Source organism: Centrocercus urophasianus, unplaced genomic scaffold, assembly GCF_019232065.1.
Source record: "Centrocercus urophasianus isolate 14NV4802_14NV808 unplaced genomic scaffold, USGS_Curo_1.0 seq_17, whole genome shotgun sequence".
Taxonomy (NCBI): Eukaryota; Metazoa; Chordata; class Aves; order Galliformes; family Phasianidae; genus Centrocercus; species Centrocercus urophasianus.
The window spans coordinates 12,528,798-12,555,984 of record NW_024884722.1 but is presented as its reverse complement, the minus strand read 5'-3'; the positions used below and the strand labels follow the sequence as shown (position 1 = coordinate 12,555,984).

At 43.0% G+C, this 27,187-nt stretch overlaps 1 protein-coding gene across 5 annotated transcripts in view; it reads right to left on the bottom strand.

Annotated features, from left to right (window-relative positions):
* The window catches only part of BTRC (beta-transducin repeat containing E3 ubiquitin protein ligase), a 112,298-nt gene that overhangs the window by 6,892 nt on the left and 78,219 nt on the right, over positions 1–27,187 (bottom strand). For all 5 annotated transcript variants that reach the window (XM_042818171.1, XM_042818174.1, XM_042818172.1 and 2 more), the window contains 9 exons: positions 21,198–21,429; positions 16,702–16,888; positions 12,839–12,935; positions 11,210–11,347; positions 10,615–10,733; positions 8,008–8,257; positions 7,199–7,317; positions 3,088–3,198; positions 2,407–2,485 (listed from right to left, as the gene is read on the bottom strand). In XM_042818171.1, the coding sequence (XP_042674105.1) occupies positions 2,407–2,485; positions 3,088–3,198; positions 7,199–7,317; positions 8,008–8,257; positions 10,615–10,733; positions 11,210–11,347; positions 12,839–12,935; positions 16,702–16,888; positions 21,198–21,429 (1,332 nt within the window). The remainder of the gene's footprint in view (positions 1–2,406; positions 2,486–3,087; positions 3,199–7,198; positions 7,318–8,007; positions 8,258–10,614; positions 10,734–11,209; positions 11,348–12,838; positions 12,936–16,701; positions 16,889–21,197; positions 21,430–27,187) is intronic.

The window sequence follows — 27,187 nt, the reverse complement described above, 5'->3', positions numbered from 1 at the left end:
CTTTTGTGCTAGGCACTTTTTCCTGGTGCTTACTGCCACAGGAGTGAGCAGCAGCCTCCTCAGGAAAAAAGAGGACACCATGCAGGCGGGACAAGCCCTCTCTCTCTAATACACATTTTGCTGTGGTTCCCTGTGGCCTAAGGTCAGGAAAAAATGCTTAGAAGCATTTTATAGCTTTTTCAAGTATTTGCACAAAAGAGAATTGTTAGCTACTAAAAAGGAAGCCTGTGTCTTATGGCACAGAACTCTGAAAATACAGCTTGGTTTGAAAGCATGGAGAGAACAGAACAGCTGCCTTAAAGGGAGCCTCTAAAGCTCCAAATTAAATACACACACTCCAAAATCAGATTCTGTTTTTATGACAATTTTGTTATAGCAGCCCAACCATTGGGACCTTCCTGATCTTCTGACCCAATAAGTGTACCTTATAAGCACTTCATGGGCTTCTACTCAGTTCCAAAAAGAAAAGTATTTCCAGATCCTGTTTTGTATCAGTGAAGTAAAGCAGTAGTTGCTAAAAAAGTACCACAACAATAACCAGATCCACCGAGGCACCCTTAACAAAGGCACCAAGAGAGAGGTATTTCTACAAACTATTCTGAAAAGTCCTTTTCCTCCCAGCCCCTGTAGGCTAAGTAAGACTGCCCTAGAAGTTCCACACAGCCCTCCCCAACACGGTTGCAGTGGCAATAAGCAGGCTGCACGCCCTGAGCTCAGGCTGCAGGGAGCTGGGCCCTTCGGCTCAGAAGGAGAGTTGTGCTGTTTGCTTATTCTGCGCCTGGAAAGCTTCTGTGACACTCGTGTGGCCGCTGCTCCAGCTCACGGGAGGGACCTGGCATGCAGCGAGCATTTGTTATCTGTGCACTTTCCTCCTACTGTTTGAAAATTGAACACGAGCAGCGGGAGACTCACGATGTTCATTGTGCAGCCAGGTTTAATTTTGGAGGCCGAGAGAAGAGAGGGAAAAAAACAAACAGCTATGGGTAAGCGTGTATAAGGACACCCTGTTGCCATAAACATGAAAAGCCCTAAAAGCACTACGACAGCCTCCTCTGCCCCTCCTCTTCTGGCTTCCTCCATTGCTATCAGAAAGGGATTTATGAGTATCCACGTGTTGAGATTCCTACAGTGTTTCCATCCCACCGCTTCTGATTTATAATACAATTAGCTGGGGCACTTTGGCTGTCCACTGCTGGAAAATGCAGAGGAAATCGCACCAGTGAAATTAAGTCTACAGGTTACTAGGCACACATTTGTCTCGGGCTGGAGCAGAAACACCACTAATGTCACGCCGAAGTCTTGGACTCCTGGGATACGTGTTCATGGGCACAGAGTTATTCCACAGTTTGCAGCTGGGTGGCTGACGACAAAAGGGTTTTCTGGACTTCAGCCACGAAACTATTTGTAGTTTTCTTCGGCTACCAAGGAGGTTTTTCAACACAGTACCTGCAGGCATCCAAGGCTCTCACCGACTCTTACTTTGCAGCTTATGGTCCAAATACAGGATTGGAAAAGAGCTAGTGTGGCTTAACGACCTACTGCCTGTCAACCCTCAAAGCCTGTGCAAAATGTGAAGCAAAATACTTTAGTGAAATCTACAGCAACTGTAGCAGTTTGGGTGGTAGATGAGGGTGTGGGACAGCTAGAGCAGCAGCAGGTCTGATGTCCACCAAACTCCGACATCATCCAAAAATTTATTTGCTAAAAGAAAACAATAATTCATTACTTCTTTTTCAACACGGATTCAGCACTGGACCAAAATCTTTCTGCAACCCCGACGTAAGTCTGTCAGAGCAGAAACAGCAAACATGTCAGAGGAATGCTTATAGGAAGCATCCCATGGCCTTGGCTGTGCTGGTGGTTTTGTCACAACCTTCCTGCATCATTCCAAGATCAGTGCAGAGCCACTGTTAAGCACGACGGTGAATGCTGTGAACACTCACGCAGTGACATTTTTATCACGCTATCATCAGACCTGCACTAAATATCACTGGAGAGCATTAGAAGCTGCTGTTTAAGGATGAGGCAATCTCACTGTCTGTTCCAGTCCGTAGCCCTTCTCTCCTTAAACACACAGAAGCCACTGAAATGCAATGCAAAGGTTGCTCTTGTGTTCTCCCCCCTCCTCCCTCAAATTTGAAATTTACTACTTTTCTTTAAGAAATTCCCTGTCAACAGCTCATGGGAATAGGCCCACTAAAGTAAAGCCACTAACACATGGATTCCAAAGACAAGTCTCAAAAATGACTTAGTTTTTAACTTCCGAACAAGAAACCAGATCTCTAGAAATGACTTCTGGATCCTGCAGGCTGGTGCTAAAATAACTTGAATTTCTGAAGCTCAAGACAGTCCTGAGCAAGAACATTTTCCTGCTCCCTCTCCAGCACCCCTACCCAAAGCTCTTACCACAAGGGTTCGTAAGCAGAGTGTCCCTGCTGGAGCACGGGGGTCCAAAGCAGCCACCAGATCCCATACCTTAATTTTCCTAGTAATGAAAAAACAGAGAAACACCATGGCTCTGTTAAAAAGAAAAGATGAAGTGCTCACAGAAAACAAAAAGCTGTTAGCACAGCCGAGCTGATACAGCAGCTCAAGGAAAACTACAGAAATCTTTCTGCTCCTGAAATGTGGTTCTTGCTCTTCTCCTCTGTAATGCTCATAGAGCTTCAAGGGAGAAAATAATACGCTGTTGACAAAATAAAATATAAAAAAGCAGGCAACAATAACTAACAGAAACATACAGGAGGGTTAATGCACACTAGTCCTAGTGGCAAATGGATCAGAAGACAACCACAGAAGGCAAACACTGTTCTTAGCAATGGTTGAGCTAGAAGATGTTTCGGATCAAATCTATCTGATATTCTTAGGAGCTAAAGAAATGGACCACATGCATCAAATCCCACTGACTTTTTAAAAAAGAAAATACAACAACGGGTGTACTTCGTAGAATCAGCCTGACTCAGTGGCCTTGACCAGGAGCTCTGGGTATGACAGACAAGAAATTTAATTTCTCTGAGGAAGATCCAGCAAATTCGTGTGAGAGACACTGAGAAAGACAGGAGGATCCAACACATTAGCTAGCCTCACCCATCGTACGCCCCGCTGACTATCCTCTTGTTGTCAAAGCGGATGCATCTCACCAGCTCTTCGTGGCCTTCCAGAACTCGCAAACACGCCCCACACTCGATATCCCACAGCCTGGAAGAGATCAGGAAGAAGCACTGAGAATTTCCGAATTTCTGATCATTTCAAAGAAACGTTTGGTCTTTGCTCGTAGTTAATGAAAACTAGGAAATAAAGTTTATGATGAAGCAACAAACAACAAACAAACTCCTTTTCCTGCAGTTCAATCGATGCATGTTTTTCAACAAGACTCTGTCATGTGGCAGTATCATATGGGGGATTACCCAAACATTTTAAGATCAGCCACGCTCACCATCTAGTTCTCAGTTAACACAGGACACGGGATATCTCCCAGTTATCCTCATGAGGAGCCTGACTTTATTTTAAGTCAGTTTTTCACAAAAGTGTCTTTCTTTGATTTGAAGATGTTAAGTGAGAGAGACTCATCAGTCCTCCTGGAACCTTGTTCCACAGGTAAAAGCACCTGAACAAGGCACATGTCCCTGTCTATGCCTATTTCTGATTTGGAGACTAACGTCAGACCAATTGTGGATACAGTAGTGAAAGGAACTAACAAGCCCTTTATGTTTGTCACTTTCTCCCACTGAAGGTGTATTTGCTCTGTAATGAAGACAACTTATGCATAAGCTAAAATGGGCATTTTGTGTTTATTTATTCATAATGCATTTTCTTCTTGTGGTCAAACCATTTTTTAAGAAATAAGCCTATATGCTTTTGATACTTTTGTCAGCTCTTTGAGGGGATTGCGAATTAGAACAGATGAAGAAAAATCATTTGCCAACAAGAACTGAAATTCTTGACATGTATCACCTACAGGTGTTCCACCTCCAGATGACATCAACTTGGTTCACAACAAACGGAATCTTTCAATGCCAGTATCTGCTGAGGCTCTGACACACAGCTGAGAAAAAGCAGTCACAGATGTTTGTGAATGCTCGTTCAATTAGAGTTCAGACTGACAGGGACTGCATGGTAGTGAGGTTCATGGTTCACGGAATTTGTCTGGATGACACCACACAAAGAAGTACAGCTGCTGTGGGGTCAGGTCACTTTTCCTTGAGAAACTAAGAGAGATAAATCGTCCCCACATATTTCAATCCTGAGGTCCCCCAGGGAATAATCCAGACCCCGTGGATGTGTGCACAAGGATGGTGGGTAATCATTTCATCTGTCCTGCCACAACAAGCTGCTCTCGCTATGGACGACTGGGGAATGAACAGAACTCTTCCTATAACTGTACTGGGTAAGGGTTAGTTTATCAAAGAATCATAAAGATTGGAAAAGCCCACCATGATCACTGAGTCCAACCATCAACCCAACACAGCATGGCCACTAAACCACGTTCCTAGGTGTTACACATCTGAGGCCAAAGAGGAGCAGATGATTCCTCAGTCTATGAAGCTCAGTGTTCATCAGTGTGTGAAGACTCCAATGGTTTTGCATTAGCACCAGCACCAGTTAAGGTCAGAGAAAGTAAACCCATGGTAAAGTTCAGCCAAAGGCACTCTGGCTGGCCAGAGAGCATTGCGTCTCCTGCCAAGGACTGCAAACAGGATGCACAATGCCAGAAGTGAATTGGTGCAGAAAGGTCTGAAGCGCAATCTTGTGCCAGGAACTTTTGTGCCATGTGTTTCCACCCCTTGCCATCAATCCTGAGGTTGCCAACAGCTCGGCAAGGCTGCATCACATTAACTTAGACTTGTATTATCAGGTTCTAGTCTGAGTTTTCACCTGAATTTGACTGTGATTAGAAAAGATGATCGCAGCCCTTAGCTCTGAGAGCAATGGGGTTCCACACACAAAAAGAGTAACTGCTGTGTAAGAACAGCATATCCAGAACTGGTTCCAAGGGAACTTTCCAGATTTGGTAATCTCCTCAAATTTCTACTTCTTTAAATAGTCAAAGGATCAAACAGAAACAAGACTGCTCTTAGGCTTGAGAACTAACTTAGAAATTTCGCTATGAAGTGAACACAGGCAAAGGAACAGCGACTCTTCCTTCCCAGAGCTTTGGGAGAACTTCTATAGTAGAACACCTCCAATTACCACGGCCTTTACTTCTCTTGACCTCCTGGAAGGAGGAAGTAGGAAGACAAACAGGAGGCAGATGAGCCTGAATCCCCTTCTTCAAGAGTCCAGCAGCAGATCCTCGTGTGCACACACTGGTGGTTGAATACATGCACATACATGCACCCATGCCAGCCCTTCATTTAAAAGTGAACACAGAATGACACAGCTCATTTTTTTTGCCTTGGCACTAGTGGCTAAGATACTTAAGTGACTAGATTAAAAAAAAATAATAATTAAAATGATGGGCCACTTTTTTACTGGTAAAAATCGGCACAATAACAGCGATGCCTATGTAGCTGTATTCTTTCACACTTGCGAGAACTCCTTCCTAAACCAAAAACCTAAGTCATTTTTACGCATGGAGCCTCTCTGCAGAAGAAGGATACGGACTTCTCAGCTACTTCCTTAGATTCACGGTTGAAGAATGAGTAATCACACACAGTCAGCTCCTTTTGCAAAAAAAGTTTCCCCGTAACCGAGGAATGGCCAACTTCAAATTCAATACCAGAAGGCAATCCCTACTAAAGGCCAGCACAACATCTGGTATTTTACAATGGATTAAAATCAAACATGCAAAACACCAAGCCACCCACAGAGAGGACTTAGTAACCTGCCCTTGCTTAATCACTCTTCCACTGACATGTGCCTTCTGCTAATGGCTGGGAGAAAGCTACGTGAACAGGTAAACCTTGTGCCTTGCCCACACACAGTTGCCAAATCTGACTTCCATTAAGATTCACTGCCAACATTCTTGAAATTCTAGCACAGTTTATCTGTCAGTTAGGGATTTTGTTCAATGTAAGCATAAAAGTAATCACGCTCCTCTTTAGCATTATCACTACACTGACATTTATTTTTATTAGTATTACTCATATTTTAGATCCTTCCCTAAATGGTGTAGCATTTAACTATTTCTTACTCTGAGACCAAGTTTCACAGTACAGAAGCAGTGGGTTATTTTTTCCATCTGGAGTTTTTACTACATATATGGTGCTACTCTTACACAATGTCTATTAATATTTATTGCCTTGATAAAAGGACAGAAGCCCCAGCTCTTTAGCTCATGCTCTCAGGCAATCACACACTAAAACCTAGTGCAACAATCCAGTGATGACCATCAAAGGACCACCATTTTCCAGAACACAAAGCACAGAGAGGCACCGTTTTGCAAGCAAAGTCCACAAACATCTGCATGAATCATTCTCACTAAGGAAAATAAACTCCGACATCAAAAGTGAAGACTTTCTGCTTAGGCTGTCCAGACTTCCAGTTTTATCAGAAGGAACACAATTCTTCAAAGCAGTGATCAATACAAAATGGAGGCTCCTCCTCCTCCTGCTTGAACAACAGCCACCTCCCCACACAACTTACACTCCTATTCCAGCTCGCTCAGTACACCCAGAGATTAGTGGGACACCCCTCTGCCAGCAGCTGCTGGATGTAGGCAGAAATTCTGGCTCATGATACCAGAAGGAGTTAAATCTCAGATTGCAGCAAGGGCAGCTGGAGAAGTGCAAAAGGCAGCAAACTGAACTTCATGCTCTAAACCAGCTGTTCCAAACTTAACCCGGTGCCAAGTACCACAAGAAGAGCTTGGCCAGAGCCCAGGAGGATTTCTGCAGAGGATTAAATGCCTCTTACTGCAAATCTGACCCCTTTAACTAGACACATAGCCCAATTAAAATATCACAAGAGGACATCACAGAAAGTGTTACTTGCCAGCTCTTTCATACACCAGAATTGCCAGAGCAATGCAACTTGTTGATTAGTATAGGACTCCTGAGATACAGAGAATGAAAGACAACACAGTAAAACAGACTTCTAATATCTCTTCCCAGTAGTTCCCAATGTTCTCTACCAAAGGAAGCATATTTCAAGGAAGACAAGGGTACAGAGCACTTTGCTTGTCTAACCTCCATGCATCCCAGGGATTCAGAGACAACATGCTTGCAAAGATCTCTGCAACGGGGAGTGTGTCTCTCACCTGATAGTATTATCTGAAGAGCCGCTCACTACTAGCCTGTCTCTGTACTGCAGACATGCAATGCCTCGTTTGTGGCCATTTAAGGTGCGCACAAATTCGCAGGTACTAGTGTTCCATACCTGTGACAGGAAAGGTGAAACCACACAGAGACAAAATTATTAAGAAGAGACTAACAAAAGATGGTATCTGTATGATACAGAGGTGCACCTAGAATGTTCTTAATTGAACACACTTCCGTAAGAACAGGAAAATTATCCCTTTGATGACCTGTGACTATTGCCTGAAAGTGTTCACAGCTTGGGCCACAGCACATAGAAGGTTTTTGTCATACTGTACTAGAATTAGCTTCCAAAAACAGTCTTCGGCCTGAGAGTGATTTAGTCTGTGATTTAGTCTACACAGGAACTGGATTTTCCTCAGTTTTAATGCAGCAGATCCAGATCATAGCAGTAACACTCAAATGACTCCTACTCAGTCACCTTTTTTTTTTGCCCCCGTGTTGCCTTCTGATGACTCTTTGTATTACCAATGCTGAAACAGATTGTGGAACCAGTCAAATTGAAAAAGAACACAGGGAAAAAGGGGTCCTTTTTCAACTGCATCTGCACCGGGGTCTGACTTGTCATACAGCTCTGTCAACAAGACACACAAGCTCAACAGATGAGGGATGAGTGGAAATGAGCAGGAGGAATACTGCTTCTAAAGGAAGATCAGTGTAATAACAGCCAAAGACTGTTCCCTGTCTGGTCATTGCTTTTTGTTAGTAAATACTCAGCGCTGCAAATAAAAAAGCCTCCGAAATACCTCACCTTTATGGTTCTGTCACCTGACGCTGATACGATGTACTTGTCATCAAAGTCCACTACGTTGACAGCAGCACGGTGCCCTACGAGCACCCTCCTCAGGGTGATGTCTGTTGGTGAAGCCATGTCCCACACAGCAATGGAACGGTCTTTGGAACACGTCACCATCATGCCGTTATTGAAGCGGAGGTGCAGTACTGCTTCACAGTGGTGAATCAGTGTGTTCAGCATCTCGCCTGCGTTCACGTCCCACACCCTGCAGTTTCAGATTTCAAACCAGACAGGAGAGAGTTAAAAGAATGTACAGTAGTTTTTCTGCAGAGGGAGAAAGGGAAGGGGAGAGGTAATTAACTCTCCAGCAATATTAGAGATGCAAATGCCACAGGTTATAGCTAAATCTATTAAATATTTCATTAAAAGATATGTTACATAAACCTGTTGATTACGCACATACTGAGACAGTCCAGCAGCCAAAATCCCTGCAATGCAGTTAACACCATAAAAACAACCCAGCCAGAAAAACAAAAAAAATAAAAAAAACATTCCTTAATTAAGAGAATTTAGTGCTCAAGGAAAGGTATGAGATTGACAGCCCTAGAGTCTGACGTCTCCTGGTCAGGTCAGCCTACCATTCTCCATTCCCAGACACTGAGTGCTTAAACATGACCTGTGGAGAAGGAAGTTCAGAGATAGGTTTCATTTTTTACTTCTCTCACAGGACTATCATCTCATAGGATAACTTACACAGAGGCGAAGACAAGGTTATGCCTTTCAAACAAATGTAATTGCTACAAGTTGCACAATGGGCTGCTTTTACTCTGCAATGCATCTGGTACACAGCTACATCCTAAGAATGTGCTGAATACCCAAATTAAGACAGAACATTCATGTTGATTTAATGTTATTGGAACCAACTGTTTGTACCGAAAGATCATTTAAGATGTAAACTACTCAAAGGCTTCATATGGAACTTCTAGGACTTGAAATTAAGATTTTAATCCCCAAAAACGTTTTGGGCTGTCCTGTTTGCAGGCTTTTTTCATTCTCCACAAAGAGATTTCTTTTGGCACTATCACACCTGTATCCCACACACACTGTGAGAGAGCAGAAAATGGCTGCATCATTAGGCAGATCACACTGTAAAAGCTGAAACTTTCCTCTGCCAATATGGTGAGCAGTTAGAAAAGGCAAGATGTGAGAAAGGATTCTAATGCCTCATTTTCTAATGCATAGAAGCTGAAGCAAGTCAACTTCTGGTTTATAAATGAGAAAGGAAAGTACACTTCCAATTACAAAATGCAAAGTTAAAAAGACTGCAGACTGCAGACCTGAGCCATTAGCATATAAGCAGTTTGCAGACAAGGTTGCCAAACTGAACAGGAGCTGGAGACCTACTGACTTCTCTGGACAAGTGCAACCCTGAGCTCTCGGAAGCATTAAGTGCCCATCTGTACTGTCTGTTGGACAAAGCCCCTCTTTTTCAGGAGACCCAAGGATAAAAGTGATGCATCCTATGTGCCTCGGGGGTCTGCACAAACGTTTATAGCTACAGTGGAAAACAAAGTATTTCTGGGCAAGTAGCCAGTCTGCAATTTGGCCTTCCTGGCCTGATATGGAAAATGATAGTGCTTGTTACAGAAATAAGCATCTCCTTTTGCAACCTGTATTTAGCACTGAGCAGTTCTCACACAAAAATTCTGGATTTCTACAAATATTCGGATCCCAAAACCTAACAACACCATTAGACTACATGCATCACGTGTAAAGTACTAAATGAAATGGTCACTCGTTTAACAGTGGTAGTTTGCATGCAGCACAGTGATAACCATGAGCAGCCTGCAGCCATAGGAACACATGGTAATAGCTTCAGAAAAGGCCATTGGCACAGCTTTTTTGTCATCTGTAACTTCACTGCATGGGCCTCGCTGATTCTCTGACAAAAAGAGGATATGTAACAGCATGGAGAAGACAGGCTTGCTCCTCTGTGTCCAAGTTCACACTGCAACTCACTAATTCGAATGTGCCTGTATTTACACTGCAGGATTTAGGCTCTCTGTGATCCTGTAATACGTCTAGTGGACTTTACATCTGCATAGTGAAAATGTGCACTGCATGTGCTGACTTAAGTGTCCAGCCTCTTAATGAAGACTGGAAAGGAAACAAAGTTAGAAAGACCAGGAAGAAACGTCATGCTGAAACTTAATTAAAACTCACAGGAGATCTAGTCACACATCTTTGTTAAAATTAAGGGACAACAGATGACTAATCCTTCAAGCTTGCTTTGAGTACTTAACCAACTTTTAAAAAGTTATTCCTATGGAGGATGTAAAAGCATTCCCAGGGAGTGTCCAAACAAGCAGCACCTTGGTGAAATGCCAAATTGTTTTCCTAAGTCATCTTGACCTTGGCTGACCTTTGCTTAGGTTGTCATTTCTCCTTGACAACCACTCGTGTGGACATCTGATAAACAAGGACAGTGCACTCCTGAGCAGATGTGCTGAACTAGATTATGGAGGTAATTGAACAGCACAGATTTAAGAAAAGATCACTTCAGCAGCTCACAAAGCTGAACTTTCTGAAGCAAATGGAAAGCTCTGAATCACAAGTACACACCTGACAGTCGAGTCTGAAGATCCAGTGATAATCACCCGTTCATCATACTGCAGGCACAGGACAGAACCCGTGTGTCCAGTGAGAATTCGCTTGCATTCTAATGTATTTTTATCCCAGATCTAGGAGAGAGCAAACATTACAAAACAGACAGCTAAGGAAGGTTTAAATCATACTTTAAGCACCTACTGCTTAAAAAACTGGTCTGTTTTTCACTACAACGGATCATCTACACTGCAGGCAGAACTACCTCAGTGGCATGGGCTCATTGCTGTGGTGACATGCAGGCTGGTGTAACATGCTAACATCTTTTGTATTACTGGGTTTGCTCTGAATACTCGCCTTACCTCCTCATTAATGCAGAGTAGTTATATAATCTGTAATTACTGACTGAAAAGTCAACTAACGAATTCTGTTCAGAAAGAAAACAAAGTCTCTCTTGACTAACATAAGAGGTATACATGTTGCTTAGGTAAGAGGTGAAGGAAAAGGTTTGTTTAGCAACAAGAGGTTGGAGAAGTGCCACTGAAATTAGGACACTACTGTTTATGGCACTAGTGTCATGTGCCATTGGCATGTCATTCTGGAGAGTTCTCACCTTGATAGTGTTGTCTCGTAGGCCACTGACTATCTTCTGATCATCGTACTGTAAACAATAAACGCCTTTGCTTGTCTCACTACGGCAGTGGATTCTCTGTAAACTGTGCCTCCCACACCGCCAGTTTGACTCTATTGTCTTGAGAGACAGGAGACAAAAGAGAAGTAAAAATAAAAGACAAAACTCTCTCTTCCTTACTTTCATTTGCTTGAGAATCACACAGAATCACAGAGTGGCCTGGGTTGGAAGGAACCTAAAGGATCATGAATCTCCAACCCCCCTGCCACATGCAGGGCTACTAACCTCCCCATTTAATACTAGACCAGGCTGCCCAGGGCCCCATCCAACCTGCCCTTAAACACCTCCAGGGACGGGGCATCCACAACCTCTCTGGGCAGCCTGTTCCAGCACCTCACCACTCTTTCTGTAAAGAACTCCCTCCTGACATCCAACCTAAATCTTTCCTCCCTCAACTTAAAACCATTCCCCCTTGTCCTGCAGTTATCAACCCTTTCAAAGAGTTGATTCCCCTCCTGTTTGTAGGCTCCCTTTAGGTACTGAAAGGCTGCAATGAGGTCACCCTGCAGCCTTCTTTTCTCCAGGCTGAACAAGCCCAGCTCCCTCAGCCTGTCTTTGTAGGGGAGGTGCTCCAGCCCCCTGATCATCTTGGGGCTCTCCTCTGGACCCTCTCCAACAGCTGTCTTTCTTGTAAGTGGGAGCTCCAGACCTGGACACAGGACTCCAGATGGGGCCTCACAAGAGCAGAGTAGAGGGGGACAATCACCTCCCTGTCCCTGCTGGCCACCTCTCTCCTGATGGAGCCCAGGGTACCATTTGCTTTCCGAGCCAGAAGACAGCAGATACTTTACATTTTTTCCTGCAGCCAGATCCATAGAATGACACAGCAGTTTTCTAGAAGAAGCAGCATGTGATGAAACCAATGAAACAGGCAAAGGCTTGGAACACATACTGTGGCCAAACTCCCCTGCATGCTCTGGCATGGTGAGGGAGCAGTGACCCAGAAGTTGTTTTTCACAAACTTCAACCTTTAATTCTGTGACTCTGCAACTAAACAATTGCAGAGAAAGTCTCAGCTGAGCTCTAAGGGCTTGTGCAAATCTGCCCAGGCAGTGCCTGACCACCTCTTTTGCCACTATGCAACTGTCAGAACCGGGCACTTGACACTGGCTCTCCACCAAATACAAGGCAACACGGCCCAGTTGCCTCCTGTTTCCCTGGGTTTTTTAGGGACTGCACTTTCTCGCTGATTCAATTCCTGAGATCCATCTGTTATCACCTTATTAGATTCATGTGCATGGATGGGGCAAAGGACCATGGAACAGAGAAAGTCAAGATGGTAGTGTTGCTATGACATCTGATGTGCAAAGTGTGGAGACTTCCTGAACAACGCAGCTTCCCCTCTGACTAACGCAGTGACGATGGCCTGGGAATTTATACAAAGCCCAGATCTTCAAACTCCCAATGAACACAGACACATCGTACTTAATGAAATACTTCATCAGCACGAAACAGAATTTGAGCATGAATAAATATGAATAAATGAGAGAGGTTGTTAAAAAAAGCCAAACAAAACAAAAAAGCCCATCACACCTGGAAGTCACTCCTTACCTCTATATCCTGTATAATTTTGGGGTAAAGTGCTCTGTAGAAGGAGTTGGGTGGAGCAGTCCCATCAGGGGGCTTATTTTTAAATAGGTATTGACCCCTGGAAGACAAAGAACACAGATCACATTTTAGCACTGGGGAGGAAGATCTCTCTGGTATTTTAGAAATGGGTACCCATTGCTGAAAAGCACACAAAGATTCACAGTCTAACTTCATTTACTTAGTAACACAGGGTGGTTCCTTGTTTGTTTGTCCTGTGACACGTTGAAGTTGCATCTAGTCACTGAAAAATTAATGACAAAGCAGTTCTTCCTCACTCGGGGAAGGAAAATGTGCTATTTTGGACGCGAGCCCCTTCAACTCAATAAGAGGTTAGAATGGCTCATACCCACTGCATACATATTCATATCAGAGGTCACCTTTAAAATAAAGCATACAAAAAAATATGAGAAGCTGAAGAACTCTCAAGCTCTCTGTGCATTCAGGACTAGCTTTGATCTACATTAACAGGAACAGCATCAGTTCTGGAACACGGACATTTTACTGCTACTACTTTATTTTGGTAAGCAACGCTTCATCAGTGGTGCCTTCCTCATTTCAACACTGATTTGGAATACTCATATCCCAAGCTAGATTTTTGCTACAAAAAAAATCCATAAACAGCAATCACTACCTGCTGTGTAAAAAACTTAAATTCCTCATCCTGAAGTTAAGAAGCCACCAAACACGGTGTGGAAGCTAGTAAACCCCACCATGGGCGTACTAACTGCTGCTCTGCCTGGCAACATGCCTCGCAAAATGGAGAGAGGCACAAATGCCTCCGAGTGTAATCCTGGCATTGGAGGCACGGAGTTTATACTGGGCCAGCTCTCCACTTCCCCCTCCCTCGCTCCATTATGGCATAATTAATTGCTCAATACTTCGTTGTGCTTTCTTTTCTTGTCCTTTCCATACAACATGTCTTGAGAGGCTGCACTAACTGGCTGACATACGTTGGGCAAAATCCAGGCTAAATCATTGCAATTTTAAGGTATAAGCGGGGAGGTAAACTATAGGATTGAACAAACAAAACAACAAATGCTCAAGAAAAGATCTTTTGACAATTAAGGAAACTACTTTACATTCAAATTAAGAGAAAGCTGCTTTCTACTTAGGACAAAGGAATCATCTGAGTTTTCAAACAGTAACCGGCAGTCTGGGGACAAATCTTTGTGAAGAAGGGACATATGGCTGCGTGCAAACCAACAATTAGGTGGATCCTTACATGATCCAGTTTGGAAGTGCAAGAAAATTACTACTACTGGCTTGGGGAGGGTGGAAATGGAGATGTGCAGAACAGCTACGGCACGCTACAGAAGACTTAGGGTAGGTCTAGAACAATCTGTATACAAGCCTATGTGCCTGAAAACCTGTCTGTTGTTTGCACCTTTACTACATGAGCTATTAGAAGGCCCTGCTAGCCATACACAATGTCTTGCTACTTGTAAAGTCAGTTGCATATAGATCAGCTGAGGGACTGTTTGGAATTTCCCTGGTATTCCCATGACTGGGATAAAAGCAACCATTGTTTGCAGTTTCTGATGACTGGCCAACTCAATCAAGTATTCAGATGGAAACAACAGTACCCAATCTTGGGCTTCTGTTTTGTTTTTCTCTAAATCTGGTAATGCTTGCTGCTCCCTGACAGAATAACATTGAGTGACCGTTCTTTGAGATAGAAAGCAGGATTTTTGATTGGAAGAAGGCAAACCCAAGGAAATGGTGGACTGTCCAAATGAACTTCACAGATTGCTCATTGTAGAGCACACGATTAGATGAGTTCCTAGAAGATGAAAAGCTGACCAGCAACAGCCATGCTGATCAATCCAGAATAAATCATGTCACACGGACCTAATTTCTTCTCAGAGGTCAGTTTCATAACTTAGCTAGAAAGTATAGTGGTGGAAGTGCTCAAGGGTGAACACACAAATGGCCAGCAAGCACAGCTTACCAGCCGTGCACTGTCAAAAAGAAAGGCAACTGGGATCTTGCATGAAGTCTCTCCTAGATGTGTCATATTAGACATTTTCATTAATGACAAAGAATGGAATAGGGAGCATATTTACTCTGTGGCCAACGATGCTAAAGCTGAGAGAAGATACAAGCACTTTGGAAGACAAGATTAAACTCATAATGCATCTGACAAAATGGAGAAATACTAACCAGTATACAGAATCTAATTCAATAAGGGAGTGCCAAGTTATCTACTTATAACATAAGCATTCAAGATGAGGAACAACAGGTAAGGAGAACTTCCACAGAAAGGGTAATTAAAAGTTATATATAAAATAAAACCACTGTTAAAAAAAAAAAAAAAGCTCGTGTTCTTCTGGAAAGCCTAAAATGGAGCATCCACCATAAAGCAGAGAAAATAATCCTTCTCATTAAACTCCGGTGATGCCTCAGCAGAAAGAAGATCATCAGCTGAAGTCACCATCCTCCAAGAATGGAGAAGAGTAAGAAGAGTAACTGGAGTGAGGCTACTCAAAGCAAATCGAGAACGACAAGAGGGCAAGAAGACACAGGGTGAGCATTCATTAGTACATCCCATGTATAGGAAATATGATCATCTCCCAGCTATGCAAAAGATTGCTACAAAAAGCAGAAAGGGCAACTGTTCTCTGTGTCTGTGTAGGCTAAATGTAACATCCTGAGCTGTAGATAGAAGGATGATGTTCACCAGAACTGGCTGCCCACAGAAGCTGTGCATGCCCCATCCCTGGAGGCATTCAGGGCCAGGTTGGATGGGACTCTGGGCAGCACAGTTAGCAAAACAGTGGTACTGCTTGCCCAGGCAAAGCACAGAGAATCTCCATCATTAAAGGCTTTTAAGAACCATTAGACAAACATCTGGGATGACATAGAAAAAAGAGGATGAAAAAGTTACCACTACCATGTCTGTGTTCATTTTATACTCTTTACAAGCACTGTACAACTGGAAGCAGATCAACATAGTATTTATTTTTAAAGGACATTTCATAATTGTGAATTACTTGCCTTTACCTTCTGAGACAAGCAGTACAACAAAATTAACCGTGAAACAGAAGTCTTTGTTTGCAATTCTGTATCTTTTTCTTTTTAATAGCAACCAAAATGCCTGAGCTGTCACTTTTATCTTGTTTATGAAATATTCATACCCAGCTTCGTTTCTGCCAACATCCTAGGGACACCCTTGGAAAAGAAAATTATGTATTAAAGGACGTAGCCCCTGAGAGGGAAAGTTCTAATGAAATGTTAACAGAGCAGCTTCAAACTTGAGTGAGACCCACACTGTAGTAAGGCTATTCCAGCTGATTATTAACTAATCTATCTGCATTTCTAAAGTCCCCTATTCTCTGTGGTACCTACCCTCAGCTTCCAGTTTGAAAATTAAACAGATATCTAATAGTGAAAATCTGCTGAGGAAAACAAACAGACCCATCAGGAAACAACTAATACATAGCACATGCTGCCCCATTGCCACCCCCAAAAAAGCTCTTCTGCTCCGAACTGCTGACTAGTTTAGTGTTCCCCTGGGGTGTACACAGCTTCTTAATTTGAACCGAATGACAGCTGGGCGTAAAAATCTCACTCTGTATATCCCACTTGTCACAGTGGGATAAGAGCATGATCAGATGAGGAAAGTGAGGAAAAAGCCCCCTCGCTGTCTGCACAGCCAAACGATGCCCTAAGCCCCCAACCCCTGGATCTGGCCTCTTGCATTTGTCAGGTTTGGAACCAGTGTGCTATTTCGGGATGCTACGTATTCTTCTTCAAACACTGTTTGAAACACAGAGCACCCACTGTCCTAAATGGGGGCAAAAGAGGTAAAGATACAGTTCCCTCACCATCCTCTCCTCTCTGACAACCCCCTCCACAGTGAGTCTGTCCTGACCATCCTCTCGATCAGCTTCTTCCACAGCATGCCGTCCGACGTCACGCGGTACCACTCCTTGCACACCAGCTCAGCAGCACACAGCGATTTGGCATCCAGGTAGGACAGGATGTTCTCAGCAATGTGATCCAATCCCCGAGCTGCAGGGGGAGGAAGGAAAAAAACAACAGGCGTTATTTGCTGGGGAGAAGGGCAGTTTAAAACAACTTCCCTTACACATACAAATACACCCCCTCTCTCCTATTCCTTTCCATCCACTCTTCTGCATGCAGAGCTGGACCAAATGCGCAGAAGAGCATCTGCAGCTAAGTTCAGGAGTGAGCAGTGTTCTCCAACTTCCTTTGGATATAACACAACAAGTCATTAAAAATAATAAAGAATCCAAGAAGTCATTCCAATCTATTTCGATGGGTTTTAGCACTAGGGGGATATTCTATGGATGGCATTTCCAACTCAGCGACGCAGCCCCCAAAATCTCTCTATATTAGGACCATTTCTCATCTCACTGCTACAGCTGTTCTCATGTTCCAGCGGCTCAAAAGCTGTTTTTGCTAAAGCAGTAGCTTTTAAACGTAATGAAGAAAAAAATATATATTCCCAATGTGTGCCCTGAAGGGTAGTGGTACCTTTAGACATGGGGGAGGGAAAGATATGCAGATGCACGGGGAAGTGGAACGGAAAGAAGAGGCTGTCTGAGGAGAAAGTGAAGCAGGTTCACCAGCTTCATTTATTAAAGCGAGTGGAGGAAAAATATGCACCATAATTGTATAATGTGCAAATATTTTCCAGTGTGAATACCATGACTGGCCTTCTTTCAACATGGTTGGAGTAAAAGGCAAAGCAGTTGAGCTAAAAAGGCAGCAATGCTTGCAAGGCTTTGGCTCTACAGCCTGGCTCTACAGTCTTGCAGTACAGCTCGCAAGGCTTTGGCTCTACAACCATCTCAGTGTAATATCTCCACACAACACCATGCTCTGTCTCTTAAACAGACAGATGGGTCTAGCAAAAATGTGCCCCTTCCCACTCAGATCTGATCACCTACCAGACATCAGAAAGATAAGATGCCTTTTAAATGAGGTGTTGCATAAACACAGCTTCTCTTGGAGGCTGCTTAATTCATAAGTGAGACACAGTGTCAAGGGATCCTCCCTCGTCACAGGTCCAATTGCTGAGGCTTTGTGAAAGTTGTGGTTGAGACCCTAGAAACCCTCTAGTTCACATGTAGGACATGGTTGTATGTGTCCTTTCTTGCTTTTGAAACAACAGCCTCAAAGAGCAGGTCCTGCCTGTCAGTGACAAAGAAAAAACAGTGAATGCTTTTGTAAAGTCACATGCCCATACATCAGCAAACCCAAAATGGGAGCAATCAGCTGATTCCTCTGGAGCTCGTAAGAAACAAAAGGCCCAATCTCTACTTGGTTTTGTTAACTGAAACATCTCAAAATTATCTACTGACACATGAAAATGAGAAAACTCAGCATGTCTTCTCTCGATCCTATCAAACATCTGAGATTTATAATGCACATTGGGTGAGACATTCTGCCCAGCATTTTATGTTCCCATTCATTCAGAAGAAAAAGCATGGGAATGATCCCAGACACAACCAGAATGCAGCAAGAGGGCTGACATTTCTTATCTTTATAGATGCAAAATTAGATGTCAACCTGCAAAACTGAAGCATCAGCAACCTTTATTATGTATTTAATCTGAAAAGATAAACACAGCCATTACGTGAAACTCTCAAAGAAGAGTGTTTGTAAATCCAGGTTTATACTACAGCAATTCATAGACCTATGTCTATGTATGTACGTCTATGTATTTTGGTGAACCTGAACCAATTCTGAAGGACAGAAGTGCACAACTGAAGGTGTTTCCTTGCTTCCCCACTCTGCAGTCCTGAGCTCTCTCCAGTGAGTAGAAATGCCTCATTTTGCCATTCTTTCTGACAATCTTTTCCATTCCACTTACCATGTGGGAAGGGAAGGCCAAAACCTCACTATTCCTTGTCTTCACAGAATCAAAGCTATTTTGGGGTGGCAGCAAACTCAATGGTATTATTATGTGAGATACATATCTACTGGAGCATTGCTTCCTTTAAAAAAATTCTTCATGCACAAAAGCTTTTGCTAAACTAATGTGAAACACGATTAGCCCTTTGGTCCTCCACATCAAGTATTAAAAGAATGTTTCAGTTATTTCACACGCCAAACCCTTATGAAAATGACTTTGCTCATAAAAAATGTTAAACAGCTTGGAAATGCTAAGCAAAGACCTTGTTTGGTGTTTTTGGTTTGTTTTTTTAAAGAAATGGAACAAAGTCTGTAAAGTACACAGTTAAGCTGCATTTTCCCAACCTTCATTCCGTCCAAAGCGCTGGGAAAATAACCTCAGTCAATTGTTCTCTATATTAGCCAAGCCTGCTCATGACCTAAAACCATCTCTGGTTATTCTGTGGCACAGTGCAAGGAGGACAGAGATAAGATGCCTCAAGATTTTGGAGAATCCTTATTGTTTTGAGGGGGAGAGTAGGAAAGAGAAGGAAGGCATAAAAATGAAAGTGGAATACTGAGCACTTGAGAATTTCAGAAAGCTACAAAATACTTAAATAGGTTAGGGTTTGTTTGGTCTTTTTAATTGACTTAATTCAACATTTTAGGTTCAGCACTCTTTCCTCAGCAGCTCCCTCTTCCTATCACCCTTACCAGAAAGCTGCCTGCACTGAGGGCATTCTGCACCTCCCAGGCTGCAGAGCCTGAGCCAGCCTGATTCCCTGCCATTCATTTTCTCCCGTAGAGCCATATTCACCAGGACATTTGCACTTTGCCAATATGCAAATTGATGCACATATATTATTTAAGCACACAGTTCCCACAACTGTTCACATTCTCAGACATTAGCTGCCTAATATCCTGTCTGTTCTGTACTTGGAGGCAGTAAAATTCAAAGCTAGAGCTGCTTCCTAGATAACTCTGAAAAGACCACTAACAAATATGGCACGGCAGGCAGATTTTGGATGCCTGTGAAAATATTTCTAATATTTGCCCAAAACGATCAGAAAAAGGCTTGTAGGATGAAATTAAAGAACAGAAAATATGCGGTATTTGCTTGCTCTGATGGAGCTTTGTGGAGGAAGACCCAGAAAAATTGTGTAGCTAACTGTATATATGCTTTTACTTTAGAAGTGGGGAAACCAGTGTGCTTTCCAAATATTCTGTCTTTCTGAAACAGAACAGCCTCGCAAGTTAATGCTGCTCTAAGTACACAAGATTACTGCCACTGGACTACTAAAAACTAACATAAAGAAGGTACTTAGCATAACTAAGATTTTTTTTTTAATGCTACAACAACCATTTGATTACTGGACACAATGAGCTTAAAAATCCAGAGACTGCATACTTAACTGCATAGCAAAACTCTCACACTGCCTCTATGCTTTGCACAATTCATAGTTAAACCCTAATTTTTTCCACCTTTTTTCCAACCCGACATTTCCAATTTCAGGTTAAGAAATCCCCTCCAAAGAATGATCGAATGACTGGATGGAACGAACTGTCCAAGTTGATCATTTCTCCAAAGGGATCCACAGAACAAGTATTTTTGCAAGAAATTCCTCTTTTCAGCTGGTTATTTAGATGGAACAGCTGTAGGACTTGCTCAGGTTCACCTGAAACAAAGGGATTGCTAACCTGCTGACTATTTATTGAGGTATGATCTAACAGTCTGGAAAAATTCGACAGACAGGAATTCCCATCTGGCTCTGAAATTCTATGGCTTATTGTTCGCGTGCCTTATCTCCTTTTGCCTCACTTTCTCACCTGTAAGATGGGGTCAAGACACTATTTTACGTGTGCGTTCTCTGAAATACACCCAATGCCACATGTGAGAACATCTGGGACAACATCTTGAAAGGAAAGTCCAACAGAGGTGCTAAAAATACACTGAACATTTTCCATTCTTTTTTCTCATGTCCTCCATTCACTATGGGCAACAAACAGATAATCAAAATGATGGCCTCAGGAAGGTATTTTACTAGCACCAAAATAATCTACATAAGAAAAGAGAAAAACCTTGGCTGAGCAGTGGAAAACAAGAGTAGTTTTAATTTTTTAAAAACATTATTAATGAATCATTGCAGACATTCTAAGCACAACTGCCTGTCTTCTAGCTTGTGACAACTCCCCTTAAGATACAGATCAGAGCTATCATTCACTCCTGGCCAAACTATGCTGATGTTAGATCAGCCCTTCAGTGATGGTAGGAACACAGAACAAAACATTCCTGTATTTTGTATTCCTATAGAGCTTTTCATTCAAAAGCTACAGTTTGTTTTGCTAGATGGCCCTAGAAGAGACTTCTTCAGCAGGGCAGGCCAGAGGCACAAGAAGCCAAGGAGAATAGTTTTCTGGAAGACAAGAGGAAGGAGCACACTTCCTCCACCTGCAGAAGTACCTGGCAGTGCAGTGATGAAGTCCCTCTGTAACATGGGCTTGAGGTAAGAGTTTATATGTCCATGCTGGTAGTGACACATCTGGGAGATGAGGTGCTCCACAAACTCCACCTGGTCAGACTCAGACCACTGCTCGAAGTACTTGACGCAGAGCTCCTTCTCCTTCTCATAGCTTGCTGACAGTTTTCTCTGCTTGGGCACAATCATACTGGAAGTGCCATTGGCAAGTTTTGTCTGTGAAAGGAAAGAAAAACACAAATCATACATATGAAAAGAAGATCGGGTGCTCTGATAAATGAAGTTGGCCAGGACTGTGCATCCCATTTGCAGCTGAGTGCAGAGCTGTAACTCCAGCAGAACAAGGCCCTGGTCCACGCCTGAGCTGCACACAAAGGACTGCTTGGAAGGGAAACCATGAGTGCCAATTTAATACAAACACAGTTTTATTTACGTCTTGCAGACAGCAAAATGCATTTGGATTCCTAATCTACAGTTACCAGTTATTTCAATATACCAACAGAAAACTGCATTTATATTTCACTTTTCTAAGAATGGACTGCTACTACAACTCATAGGAAATGCCTAGAACAAATGAGGGGAAAAAAAAAAGAGCACTTCTTCCAAGTATAAAGTCATACTGCAAGGGTTAAACCAACTAAAGCACACCCTGATATCTGCTACATGCTTCCTTCACAGAATAAAAGAGCTTATGTTTTCCAAGCACTGCTAATATCTTGTCAGAAAGGCTCAGCTCAAAGAAGAGTTTCAGGGACAATACAAAACACTGACATTTCAATTTACTTCTTGATGGCAAGATGTAATTTCTGCTTCCTAAACGATTTTACTGGAAGAAAAGTGCACATTTTGCATTGTAAGGATATCCTTTGTCCAGAAAACATTATTTTTTTTTCTACACTGCTCAGTTTGCATTAAATGCTAAATTGAGACTTTCGTATCTTTTTAGGATTCATTATCCCCACACACACACTTCTGTACATCCCCAGTCTAGGAATACACACTACAGGCACATGTTTAACCAAAGCAAGGATAATTTTCATTTTGCTTTTGTAGATTATTCCCACTGAAAATAAATGATTTTCCCTTTTTCACCTCAGTGGTGTAACACCAAGCAGCTCTGTAAGAAAAGTCAGCAATACTCCACCGCTTGTATTTACAAAATGCAATTTGAGGTTCACTATTAATTATCAAATCATTAGAAATGAATTACAGACAGTGAAATATATAAACCATTGATTCAGGGGCGCCGTATTTCTGCTGTATGATAAAATTCCATGCACCAACCTCACCATGAGACTTCATTCCTTTTAAAGGAAAAGATGAGTACCTAAATCTGCCTGTAATTACAACTAAAATGTATGGATTTACTCATTTTACTGGAAAAAAACACAAAACACAAGACAATACTTCTTCTCAAGTGCTGAAACACTGCGTTTAGAGAGCAGAGAAAAACATTATCCAGTTAGGGTTTGGAATGTGTGAATTCCTAATTGCTCTGGAGAAAAGAATTCTTGTTCTTTGATACCCACCTGCCCTGCCAGCAATTCTCTGAAATACCAAAAATACCATCATTTGAAAATATACCTAACTATTCACTGCTTACATCTCATTTTATAGCACAAAGCCACCTAAATTTCAGCCTCTCCAGCAGAGCTGGACAGATTTTCTTCAGATGGAAAAAGGTGGTAATTAGCCACCATATGTAGCAAGCAATTTCTACTACTTCAGTGTCAAGTCTCGGAACATGGAGTACACACCACCCGTACTGAACTCTGCAGCTCAGGGTTTTCAACCTCCCTTTTCTCCCCACAGAGCTGTGTGTGTGTTCAGTAGGACTGTGTAAGACAAGGGCTATGACTGATTGACCCTATTTCATTCGGTCATCCCACGGACTGCACTGCAAGTGAATAACAAACCCAGTATTGGGCAGCGGGAAGACATTCTCTTGGGACATCTTTTTATATAGAGAAACCTCTATAAAAGGGGCTGTGGGAATGACGTCCTTGGTGTGAAAGACTGAAGTTTTCCTAGCAAAGTCCGCAGCTGGCAACAGCCAGGCAAAAAATCATTACCAATGGACTGCGCTGAACATTGGTCTTGGGGGACTCCGGTCATTTCTGCTGCAGTTAAGCTGCCTGCAAAACAGACACCCCCGTAAAAGTGCTGGATTTAGACAGCAGAGAGCTGTTGTGTTCTACAAGCCTGATGTGGTTTAATTTCTCTTGTTTGTTTGTTGGGAAGTTCATCCCACAACAGGCTGTCTCAGCTTTTAATTTGAGAAATTTTAAGACCGAGCAGCAGAGTAGGCAGGTGAAGTACAAAGACAAAAGGGGCTGCTCCTCCTGGCGTGGGGCTGCAGCAGGCTCTGCCCCTGCCTTGACAAGCTTCCAGCAGCCTCCTGGCCCCACTTACCTCTAAAACGTCTGCCTGGGACATCAAATAGAAGTTGCAAAGCCCACAAAAACAAGTAACAGATCCTGTGTGCCTAAAATCAGATGGCTTCGGTGGGCCAAAGCAACTCACCTTGCTTGGGTCCCAAGTAAATACAGCCTCTGAGGTAGGAAAGAACAAATTAAAAAGCCCACTGACCAACACTTGTAACTTGAAGACAAACTCTGCACTTACGTTGTGGATCTGCTAAGAAAAGCATTCTATGTGTTTGTATGTCTGAATTAGCAGACAGGAGTACAACGTGTTTTCAGGTGTTTGTGTCCTACTTCAGCCACATTCTGACCATATAAACCTGAGACATCATCAGCGTCCCTGCCTGCTCAAGTATCCCATCGAATAAAGCACACCCAAGGTCATCATAGCATGCCCAGGGGTCCCATGGTCCATACACCAAGGACCAGAAAGACTGTGCGGGCCAGGAATACCCCAGCTCTGCAGGATTCAAAATCCTGCGATCGCCCTGTCCATCTGCAGCTAAGGGTAAGAAGATTCCAAAATTTCAATTTGAAGATTCCTGAAAATCCACCGAGGAGCTCGGTGAATAAGGCCTGTTATTAAAAAAAGCAACGACACAACAATGACATCAAGCATCTGTATCATTAAAACACTGGGGAGGTACCGGTTACAAGCAGCAAGAGAATTCATTTAGCTTTCTAATAAACCCTGATGACTCAACCATTCTGTTCAGCTGCAGTTCATGACAAATCAGATTCCATTTCCTGCAGCACACTATGGTCTCTTCAATGGTTCCTTTTCCAGGCACAGCAGCAGACCTAACCTGAAGAAGTGAGCACCGACCTACAAGCAGGACACACTGCTATGTTAAACAGGCATCCAAGTGCCACGTTAGTGCTTATGCTTTTTATAAGCTTCACTTGCCGAAGTGGCGGAGAATAAGCAGTGGTAGCCCATCATCACAGGCGAAAGCTGCGTACAACGAAGGTGCAGGCTCCACTGTGCCTCAGCTAGCTCCAGGTTCCCCAGTGGCAACTCCTCTGCAAGAGCCACCAAGATGTTCTGCACTGGTGTGCCCGAGCCTGTGAGCTGTGCTGGGAAACCCAGAGGACTGGCTGCCTCGGGTTGGTACTACCTCAAGGATCTACGTACCGTGCTCCTCTGCAGCCCATAATTACATGAGCCTTTCTCCAAATGGCTACATTTCACACAAATGCATATTTGTATGCCCTGCAAAGTAGAATAGGGCTAGTATATGAAAAGAATTCAATCTAACTAATGGTTTGCAACTATAGGAAGGTGCCATATTTCAACAAGATAAATAAAGCCTAGATAAATCTCCTACTCTGCATAGTAGACACAATGGCCATGGCATATTACAGCTGTAACCCACATATGACAACCAAAGTTATTTTTGATCAGTAGAGGGGACTAAGAAACCTTCTAAAGCACAACAGTAAGGATCAGCACAGTTCTCTGATGGTGTTACAGGCACAATATTTCACAGCCCACAGTAATGGACAGAACCTATAGCAGCGGTCAAAACCTAGTAATAATCAATTTTTTTTTAATTAAAAAAGTCCTCATAACATCTTCTAATCATTGCAGAGGACTTTGTTAAGGCACTCTCCACAGCATGGGTGAATTTAGTTTACACATTTCTTGATGTAAGAAGACAACTCTTTTTAAGAAAAAGAGAAAGACAGAATATCATGTGCGGCTTAAACGATCCCAGCAAGGTTTGGAACCTTCTCAACCTTCCAGATGTCCTCAAGTTGGAGTTCCAACATGACCAACAGATGAGGTCAGCACTGAGCATCTCTCCAGACCAAATGAAGGGACCTTCCTTGGACAACTCAGTACCAAGGGTCCATGCTGGGCTTCCCCCCCCTCCTCCATACAGAGACTGCAGCGCCAATCTGGACAGGTGGCTCCTGCTGTTCACTGGCAGCTGCAGTATCCCACCCCCAGCTGCTTGTGTTGCTGGCCACGGTTAAGTCGCTGATCTAGATAGAGCCACCTTAACAGGAATTTTGGATGGGTCTTAGTGAAGGGGAGGAAAAAAGAGGACATAATGTTTAATTATAAGAAATGATTGAAATAGGCACAGACATACCCCGGGTGCCTCTGCACTGCAGCAAGCTCTAAACTTGTTATCGTTAATGGTTTAAATTTCACTGTGCTAATCATTTCAGGACACAAGCCTTTCTTGATAATCTAATGAATTATTCCAACATCCTTCAGCAAAAAAAATCCTCCATGACAGCACTAATTACAAGACGTTTTCCCAGTGCTTATGTAAAATATGACAGAGCAGCAGCTTAGGGAATTGCAGAAAACTGCTTCTAATTTCCACTGAGAAACTGACAAACACCTCTCTTTCATCTCTCCCAGCTCTCAAGTAAGATTTAACTTTCTCATTTAGTTAATTACCGAGTGAGGATCATCATTTTCCCGGATCGGAGCGGCACAGAGCCTTTATCGTGTTAACTTGTGAACTTGATCGATGGCTGCTGCTAAAACTTAATAACTTCACCCCCTGGCAAATTGTAAGATAAATATAATAGGAGAAACTCTGACAGTAAAAACCTGCCAGAAATGAGCGCTGTGTTTATGTTTCTTTGCAGGCAGCAAAAAAACAACCGACAGCTTATTACTGGGTGCGTGTTACTTATATTTAAAAGACTCCAGGCATTTAACTTTCTGCGTACTGTTCAAACTTCACTCACAAGATAAAAGACACTGGGGGGGAAAACAAGCAATGGGATGACAAAGAAAAGTGCCATGCAGGTGTATGGCTACAACAGGGGGAGATTGTAACTTTGCAGTGAAAGCAAAGCCACACCAGTGTACACATCCTGAACGTTCCTCACAATTAACTCCATTAAAAAACCACAGTGCTGAAACCAGACACGAAACCTGTAGTTGCAGCAGCAGCACAAACAAAGATCAGGAATTCTGCAGCATGCTGGAAGCTGTGTGAGAAAAGCAGGGGATTCAAAAGTCCAAGTGGTGGAGAGATGTTTTGAGGTGATGCCTGCAAAGCTGCTTGCAGCCCCAGAACACTGCACAGCTCCTTCAAAGCCACTCAGTAGATGTGAAGCTGCTCCTGCCCGTAGCACTCAGCCACCCCAACGGAGCAACGTAGCAAAAGCACTGAAATGGAGCTGAGAACCTCTGCCAGTCCTCCACCCTACAAGGCAGAGCCAGTATCTCAGAGTCCTGTTGAAGGGGGCTGTTTGCACGCCTGAAGGCAGTAACAGCATAATTAACAGGACACAGGTTCAGTTTCTATGACTGGCTTCTTTCTTTTTAGGTTCATAATTGCCAAATGCTGCAGAACAGATTCCCAGATCGCCAAGGCTAAGCAAAGAGGATGGAAGTCGTAGCTCCTTAATGCAGCTCCCTATGGCAGTGCTGCCTTGTTTTAGGAAATGGGGTGGGGGTCTCCCCATAAGGAGCAGGACCTCTCCTGCCACAGCACCTGTATGGCACAAGAAGAACAGCAGCTCCTTTTAAAAAAGCTCACTCTTCTCCTTTGCAGAGCAAATCTGCTTTTCTGATGTTT